The sequence below is a fragment of the Ursus maritimus genome, unplaced genomic scaffold (assembly GCF_017311325.1).
Source record: "Ursus maritimus isolate PB19 unplaced genomic scaffold, ASM1731132v1 scaffold_2, whole genome shotgun sequence".
Classification (NCBI taxonomy): Eukaryota; Metazoa; Chordata; class Mammalia; order Carnivora; family Ursidae; genus Ursus; species Ursus maritimus.
The window spans coordinates 103524943-103533613 of record NW_024424452.1 but is presented as its reverse complement, the minus strand read 5'-3'; the positions used below and the strand labels follow the sequence as shown (position 1 = coordinate 103533613).

Here is an 8671-nt window from a genome sequence, read left to right as displayed (position 1 = left end):
GGGGGAGGGGGGCGCTGTGGGGGGGAGTGTGGAAACACAGTGCTCGGGTAACGTGTCATCTGGCCCTGTCATTGGAAGGGCCTTCGAGGTCATCTAGTCCACCTCTCTGCCTCATGGGGCATCCCCACCGCTGGGTCATCCAGAGGTTTCCTGAAGGGGGTGTGCTTTTATAGGGCCTGGAAGAAGGAGGAGCCTGTGGTCTAAGAGAATGACTGAGTTGGGTGGTGACTTCAAAGGCTGATTTTTGGGTGGGGGAGCAGGAGGAAAACCATCTCCTTAGCCACTGTGTTGGCTCATTCCCCTCCCCTCCATTCTCCTTAGAGTCCTGACCTGTGGTCGGAAGCTTCTGGGCTTATGGCCAGCAACACAGGAAAACCCCAGTGCCCGTTGGAGCGCACCTAACTTCCACCAGCCAGATAGCGTCATCCTGCAGGTGAGACCCCAGCCCCAGGACCCTCCCTCCTACCCGCTGCTCAGGACTGCTTAAGAGTCAGTGCCTGCCTAGAGGTTTGGGCTAGGACAGTAAGAAAAAGCGCTGGCACGTTGGGCACAGGGCGCTGATGTGATCGAAGCAACGAGGGTGAATTTGGTTGGACCCGGAGTGGGAGCTGAGTTCTGTGGAATCTGTGTGCCGTCTCCTGGAGGTTAACTCTGATCTCAAGGAGGCCGAAGGCAGGGCCTGAGCACCTGCAGCCCCATCTGGGGCTCAGCAGTTTGGAGTCCTTTGTATCGAGCCCTTCTCTTACTGAGTCTGATAAAATCTGAGCTGTCTCCCCTGAGGGGAGACCCTCGGTGCAGCCGGTCACTCAGTGCTCTCTCGGGGTGGACCCACTCTCTGGGGAGAGAGGAGGAGGAGCTGGTCAAGCCCAAGGTCTAGTTACTGGTTTCTGGCTCCCCTTTCTTATGATCATGAGACGCTTTGGTATGGAATCTGGGATATCAAAGTGGACATAGCTTGACGTAGAATGATATAGAACGAAGGCTCCAGAGGCAGGCGTTTTTGTCTGTCTCAATTAACCAGACTTAACGCCCAGGACCTAGAACATTGCTTGGCAACTTATCGGGGTTCGGTAAATATTTGTTGATTGAGGGAACGTAGGACCCACTCGGCTCTGATAGGCGGTTTAGGAGGATGAACATCGGGGTGGCATAGAGCAAGGGGACCCGGGTCGCATGGTGAGAGTCAGTGGGGCCCTCACCTGGCATGTGGTCCCACTTCCCATCAGGCAGCAGTGCCTTCCAGGGCCACCCTGAAGGCTCCCTAGCCTCAGCTTGGAGGCTCTCAGTGGCTCAGCCCGTGACACTTCTGTTCCAAGTTCTGGCCTGGGGCTGCCCTCCGCTCCCCACCTGGCTGCATCTCAGCTCAACTCTTTCTCACTTGCCCGTTCTTCTCTCGCTTTTTCTCTGTGTTTCCTTCTCATTTTTTCTGAAAGTGACAGCTGGAAGGGGCTTTCCCCAAAGTCCCAAGTTCCCACTGAGTCCAACAGGGTTATTTTACAAGCAACCTGCAGGGAAGGGAAGGAGGGAGGGAGAAAGGCAGGACCGCCAGCCTGAGACAGAGGCGCTGGAGAGCCGGGAAGGTGGCAGCTCACTCTCTCACTCCCTCACCTGCCTGTCCTCTCGCCCTGCTTCTCTGATGCCATCCCCCAGATCGACTTCCCCACCTCGGCCTTCGACATCAAGTTCACCAGCCCCCCTGGAGACAAGTTCAGCCCCCGCTATGTGTTTGGCAGCCTCCGGGAGGAAGACCAACGTGTGCTTAAGAACATCATGCAGAAGGAGTCCTTGTACTGGTGAGGCCCGGGGCCTTCCCCAAGTATGGCTCAGGCAGGCCCCATTCTGTCTGACCTCTCACCTGCCAGCTCCAGGTTCCTGCCCTCCTGCTTTGGGAGTAGAGGTGGGAAGGGACAGGCATTGCCACCCAGGCAGGACGCAGTGGAGAGAGGGCTCTGCTGGGAGCAGCCTCCAGGCTTCTTTTCCTGAGCTGACGCTAGGCAAAGGGGAGAGGCTGGGGTCAGGAGATGGGATCTAGGAATACCCATCCTTAAAGTGGGGGCTGGGGCCAGACTTAGCTTGCCCCACACACCAGATGCGCTGTCTACTACTTGCTGTCCATGGGGGCAGCTGACTCTCTCCTCACCACCCTGCCCCCACCTCCTGCCCCTTCCACACCCACAGCCTTTGCATTTCCCTGGCCCTGTCACTTTCCAAAAAGGATCAGGTGTCGGGGCAGGCTGGGAGCTCTCAAGGGTAAGCGAGTCCAAGCTGATGTCATCCTTGGGGCTGCTTCTCTTACCAGGATTGGAGGGGGCGGGGTGAGGAGCTGAGAGCTGAAGGAGCTGCTGCGTGGGGACTCCTGCCCTGCCTGCTCTCCCTGTATACCTCTCTGGCTCCTGCATTGCATGGCCCTATGCCACGTGCACGTGTGTGTGTGTGTGTGTGTGTGTGTGTGTGTGTGTGTGTTCTGGGGGCAAGGGAGATGGGGCTCATCTATCCCTCCTATCCCATCCAGGGAGTCAGAGTAGCTGGGTGACTACAGATCCCCCCGCCCCCAACTCCTCTGCTGACCCCTTGCTTCATTAGCCCCTCAGCTCCCTTCTCCCATTAGACACCTGATCTCAGGCAAGGCTTAATTAGCGGTGGCTTCTGTAAAACCTCCAGCTGGCCCCAGGAAGCCCCAGAGGCTTCTCAGCCATCCAGACCCTGACATGTGGGGACCACTGCCCTCTAGTGGCCCATCCTGGGAGTGGCGCTCTAAGGGCATCCGCAGGAGGGGCGGCAGATTGGTGCCCCGACTGTGAGTTCTGCCTCAGTCAGATGTCCTGAGACGTCAGGATCAAAGATGAGATTTGGGCCCTGGTGGCCAAACTTTGCCTCACACATTGCGATCGCCTGGGGATCTTTTAAAAATACCGATGCCTGGTTTCCCCAGATGTTCTGACTCCGTGGGTGGCGGTGTGGCCCAGGCCTGGGGACTTTATAAACCTCTCCAGGTGATTGTAATGTGCAGCAAAGTTCGGGAACCGCTGAACCGGAGAATGAGTAGCATTCTTTTGGAGAGTAGGTACCCTCCCCTGTGGCTGACAGTGCCCTCCCTCACCTCCCCTGCAACCCCCACCCGCAGGCTCACGGATGCCGACAAGAAGCGCCTGTGGGAGAAGCGATACTATTGCCATTTGGAGGTGAGCTCACTCCCCCTGGTGCTCGCCAGCGCCCCCAGCTGGGAGTGGGCTTGCCTGCCCGACATCTATGCTCTCCTGAAGCAGTGGACCCACATGAACCACCAGGACGCCCTGGGGCTCCTGCATGCCACGTGAGTTGTAACACCCACCTTCCCTTGACCACGAGTCCTTCCAGAAGCCAGGGCTTGGCACTGCCCACCACTAGCCTGAGCCAGTCCTGGGGAAAATGGTCAAGTGGGCTAGGAAATTCAGGGCATCTTCGCTTCTTTTTGTTGCTTTTTCTTTGTCTCCTTTCCCTGCGGCGTTACATTATGAACGTTTTCCAAGCATACTACAAAACCGAAGATTTTACAGTGGACATCCGTGTACCCGCTACCTAGATTCTAACCATTTTAACTATTTGCTCTATTTGCTTTCTTGTGAGTATACCCTTCAATCCAACCGTCAGTCCATCTTGCGTTTTTGATGCATTTCAGTGTAAGTTGCAGACATCATTACCTCCCTCTAAATGCTTCAGCGTATGTGTATCATTAACTGGAACTCAACATTTGTTGGTTTGCTTTTTTCTTTTGAGGCAAAATTTACTATAAGGAAATGCCTAAGCCTTACCTGTACATTGGCTGAGTCTTGACACGTGCACACCCCTGGGTGACCCAAACCTTACCACTTCGTTTGACTTTAACAGTCGTCTTTTCCCTCTTTCCCTCAGAAGGGTTTTCTGGGGATGTGCTCCTCCCAGTTTCAGGCCCCTGGGCTGCTTTTTCCAGATGGTGCCCAGTGTTCTTGGCTTCTTGCTTGCTGCTTTTGGTAATTGAACTGTACCCAATCCATGTGTCTTGCCTTCGGGACTTTTTGAGACCACGTTTTTGCTAATCTCTGCTCAACTAAACTCTGCCACGGGGTACTGGCTTATATAAAACTCCATGAGTTTCTGTTCTTCACCTGGCTGGCTTTGTGTTAAAGGATGGTACCATCACACTTTAATCCATGTAAGGGTTCTTTGGTGACAGGAATTTCTAGCACAGTAGGGGTTGAGGAAAAGATTTTCAGGAATGGGGTTGAAGACTTGTCCAGCTTGCTTGCTTTCTTTCTTTCTTTCTTTCTCTCTCTCTTTCTTTCTTTCTTTCTTTCTTTCTTTCTAAGATTTTATTTATTTATTTGACAGAGAGAGCGAAACAGCCAGCGAGAGAGGGAACACAAGCAGGGGGAGTGGGAGAGGAAGAAGCAGGCTCCCAGCGGAGGAGCCTGATGTGGGGCTCAATCCCAGAACGCAGGGATCACGCCCTGAGCCGAAGGAAGACGCTTAACGACTGAGCCACCCAGGCGCCCTTCTCCAGTTTTCTTTAAATCATACAAGGAATGGAAGTGGCCACCGTCCTGTTCCTCCATGGCCCCATGCCAGCTCTGACCAGGGGACAGAGCCATTCTCAAGGGTTGCTATCCAGACAAAGTGCTAGGGATTCTTCTAGTGGCTTTGGCAGATTCTGAGGGACCTTGCCTTTTCTCCACCCATGTCTCTGAAGCCCAGCTGTGAGCGTGCTTGGTCACTTCTGTGCCGAGACTGCAGCTGGGGTGTCAGGGGGCTGGGCTCTGTTTTGCAGCTTCCCGGACCAGGAGGTACGACGGATGGCCGTCCAGTGGATCGGCTCACTGTCGGATGCTGAGCTCCTCGACTACTTGCCTCAGCTCGTGCAGGTGGGTGGACCAGCCTTCCGTCCGGTTCTGATGATCCCTCCCCCGGCCCCAAGTCCGTCGGCATTCTTGCAGAACCCAGGGTCCCCGGCGGGATAGTGGCAGGTGTAGACTGCAGGCAGTCCATATAGCCTCCTGTTCCCTTTCCCCTAAACAGGCCCTGAAGTACGAGTGTTACCTGGACAGCCCCTTGGTGCGCTTCCTCCTGAAACGAGCCGTCTCTGACTTGAGAGTGACTCACTACTTCTTCTGGTAAGCCACGTGTGAAGAGGGAGGAGGCAGACGTGCGTCCTCGGCTCAGAAGTATTTTACTCTTCCGTGTACGGGGTAGGGAGCTCAGCCATCGGGGTTCCAGGATGTTGCTGACTTCCAGGTGGCCATGGGCTAGCCCTGTTTCCCCCGGGGAGGGTCTCAGTCCCCAAGGGACAGTGGATCATCGGTGGCCCTCCTTTCCATCCACACGTGGCAGAAATAGGAGAAAGGAGCCACAGAGGGGCTTTGAGCTCTGATTGAGGCAGGGAGGGCACAGACTGGGATCGGAAGGAACACTTCAGTATGAGCTGCGCTCACAGAGGCTGTTTTCCCTTCCGGTCTTGGGGTGGGTTTTCTGGGGAGCTGCAGCGGTGTCTGGCCCCTGCCCGCCATTCCACACACCCTTGCCGGCGATCCCAAGTGTCCCGACCCCCTCCCTGCTCCCTTTGCCTTGCAGGCTCCTGAAGGACGGCCTCAAAGACTCTCAGTTCAGCATCCGCTACCAGTACCTGCTGGCGGCTTTGCTGTGCTGCTGCGGCAAGGGGCTGCGAGAGGAGTTTAACCGCCAGTGCTGGCTCGTCAATACCCTGGCCAAGCTGGCCCAGCAGGTCCGCGAGGCTGCCCCATCCGCGCGGCAGGTGAGGGGGGCAGAGCCGCCTCTACCCGTTTCTGGTCCCAGGCTTGTGTAACCAATCATTAATTCCTTCGCCGTCCTCACCGGCAGGATGGCACTTGACCATCTCCGATTTAAGGGCTGGGAGGAGGGGACTCTGTCTCTAACCTACAGGCCACAAATTGAGAGTCTGCAAGCTGGATACAGCCCATGGATGTGCTTTGGTTGGCTTGTAAAGTATTACCGTGTTTATGTAACTGTTCACTTGAAAGGCTAAGCACATTTGTATATGTTGTTCACTACACAAGAGTACCCAGCTGGAGAGGGCAAGCGTGGGCTGAAATCCAGTCCTATTTTGTTCAGTAGGCTGTGAGCCATAGCTCAGGGCTGCTGTTACCCAGAGCAGGGACCTTTACTGTTTGTATAACCGGGCTGTATTAGGCCAACAGTGTTCCTGGTTACTAACATTTAAAAATTGGGAGAATTTAGGGGCCTCTGGGTGGCTTAGTTGGTGAAGCATCTGCCTTTGGCTCAGGTCGTGGTCCTGGGGTCCTGGGTTTGAGCCCTGCATCGGGCTTCCTGCTCAGAGCAGGGAGCCTGCTTCTCTCTCTGCCCCTCTCACACGCCCCCCTCGCTTATGCTCTCTCTCTCTCTAATAAATAAATAAAATCTTGAAAAAAAATTTGTAGACTTTAAAGTCCAGATTGTTGGCTTTTCTTGGCAATGTCCCGAACAGAACCATCCCCTTGAGATGCACCTGTTCCCTCAGTTGGTTGTGGCCTGCCTCACACCATGGTGTCATCTGCGTCGCCTCTGTAAGCCGTCTGGGCTTGCTGCCCTTGCACTGTCCCCGGTGCGACACCCCAGGCTGCAGTAGTTTTCCCTCTTCACAGTCTCCTGCGGGTTGTCCACACTTCTCCGATGGTAGTTCTCATCCCAGCCATTACTGGGCGCCCACCCCTGGGAGAGGCCTGGTTCTGAGGAGAGCTTATGGGCACCCCCCTCACCCCTGCTTTCCTTCTCCCCTCCCTCTCAGGGGATCCTCCGCACGGGCCTGGAGGAGGTGAGGCAGTTCTTCGCCCTGATCGGCTCCTGCCGCCTGCCCCTCAGCCCTAGTCTGCTGGTTAAGGGCATCGTGCCCAGGGTGAGTGACTGGTGGGTTTGGGGCTCTTGGGACAGGGAGGGCTCAGTGGAGGCGAAGTCCTCCCACCCTGGTTATTGAGAGGAGGAAGAGAGGCATATTTGGGGCCTCTTTCCAGCTCTAGTATTTATGGACTTTTGCCTGACAGCTGCGCAAAGTGGAGGAATTGGGTCGGGGGCTGGGTAAGTGTCTCCTCTGATGATACAGGACCCAGGCAGGTGATAATGACCACAGCTGTCACCTGCACCGCTGAGCACCGCCTCTGTGCCACACTGTTCTGAGTGCTTTACACCAGTTATCACATCTTATGCTCACAACTCTCGCGAAGTTGGTCCTGTTGGGAGCCCCATTTTACAGAGGAGTAGACTGAGGGTTAGATGGGAGTCACGTCCTGCTAGGTTGTATGCCGAACGCACCGAAGGCATGAGAGAGTGCTTGCCGGAGCCAAGGCTGTAACAAACTGGCACAGGGGAAGGAAGGAGCGCGGGCTCCCGAGGAATCTGGCAGAAACTACAAGCAGGCGGACCAGCAGCAGCAACTTGACCCGTGGTGCAGAGGGCATCTTCCTTCCTGACCCTTGTCACTCCCTTTCTCCCATGGCAGGACTGTTCCTACTTCAACTCCAACGCTGTCCCCCTCAAGCTGTCCTTCCAAAATGTGGATCCACTGGGTGAGAACATCCGTGTCATCTTCAAGGTGAGGACACGTCGTGAGCCTGGGGATGGTAAAGGTGGTAGAGGGAGGGGAAAAGTGGGTCGAAGGGGGGCGGGAGCAGCCCCAGCACGGGTCTCTTCCTCCATTCTACCATTTTCACGTGTGAAAGATTATCAGGTGACTGTGGAAATAGACTAATTCTACATGGCCCCAGTGGGCTAGGAACAGAATGTTGGCAGGTGTAGTGAGGCAACTGGCAGCTCAGTATACAGAGTACTTTCTAGGAGGCAAAAGTACCCAGACAACGAATGGATACAGTGGTAATCTGCTCGTACCTGAGGGTATTCAAACAGAGGCTGAATGGCTACATGGCAGCAATGTTGAGAAGGAAATTAAGCGAACAGGTGCAGGTTGGACTAGGTGAACCCTAAGGTCCATCCTAACTGATGCGCCCAGACAGCCATGATTCTGAGAAGTAATCCATAGTCTGAGAGTGTGTAATACTAGCAGGAGAGAGGTGATGCACATGGGCCACTATATAGTGGCTGTGTGTCAGTTCCAAATCCAAGGTACAGATACTCAAGTTTTAAAAAGTCTTGACGATCAGGAATCTAAATTCAGTTCAGATGGGATGTGGGGTTGAAGAAAGAGCCGGAACGCCGCAGGGGCAGATGCGATGGCTCGCCCGCCTCCGGTCGTTTGACCTGGTGTGAGCCGAGAAGGGAGGTGGGAGAACTGGGCAGTCCCCTGTCGCTGTTTGGGCCCAGGTGGCTCTCTCGGAGCATCTGGGAGCCAGGGGAGGCGATGGAGATGAGCTCTGGTCACTTTCTTCATCCAGTGCGGGGACGACCTTCGCCAGGACATGCTAACCCTGCAGATGATTCGCATCATGAGCAAGATCTGGGTCCAGGAGGGGCTGGACATGCGCATGGTCATTTTCCGCTGCTTCGCCACTGGCCGGGGGAGAGGTCAGTTGGGAATGGGGGGGCTGTGAGCCAGCAGCTGGTGTGGAGGGCACCCCTTTGCTTCCAGCCCTTCTCCCCTTCCCCAGCATGAGTTCTGTACGTCTCCAGAAAACTAGAACCGGCAAGGTTATTTCAGTAGAAGCTGTGGAAGGGCATCAAAAAAAGGAAGGCA

General features: G+C 55.3%; 1 protein-coding gene across 2 annotated transcripts in view; it reads left to right on the top strand.

Moving 5' to 3' along the window:
- Nucleotides 1-8671, top strand: part of PIK3C2B (phosphatidylinositol-4-phosphate 3-kinase catalytic subunit type 2 beta) — a 46364-nt gene that overhangs the window by 21183 nt on the left and 16510 nt on the right. For both annotated transcript variants that reach the window (XM_040636498.1, XM_040636499.1), the window contains 9 exons: nucleotides 322-433; nucleotides 1651-1793; nucleotides 3125-3313; nucleotides 4784-4877; nucleotides 5032-5126; nucleotides 5584-5764; nucleotides 6776-6883; nucleotides 7484-7576; nucleotides 8373-8502. In XM_040636498.1, the coding sequence (XP_040492432.1) occupies nucleotides 322-433; nucleotides 1651-1793; nucleotides 3125-3313; nucleotides 4784-4877; nucleotides 5032-5126; nucleotides 5584-5764; nucleotides 6776-6883; nucleotides 7484-7576; nucleotides 8373-8502 (1145 nt within the window). The remainder of the gene's footprint in view (nucleotides 1-321; nucleotides 434-1650; nucleotides 1794-3124; nucleotides 3314-4783; nucleotides 4878-5031; nucleotides 5127-5583; nucleotides 5765-6775; nucleotides 6884-7483; nucleotides 7577-8372; nucleotides 8503-8671) is intronic.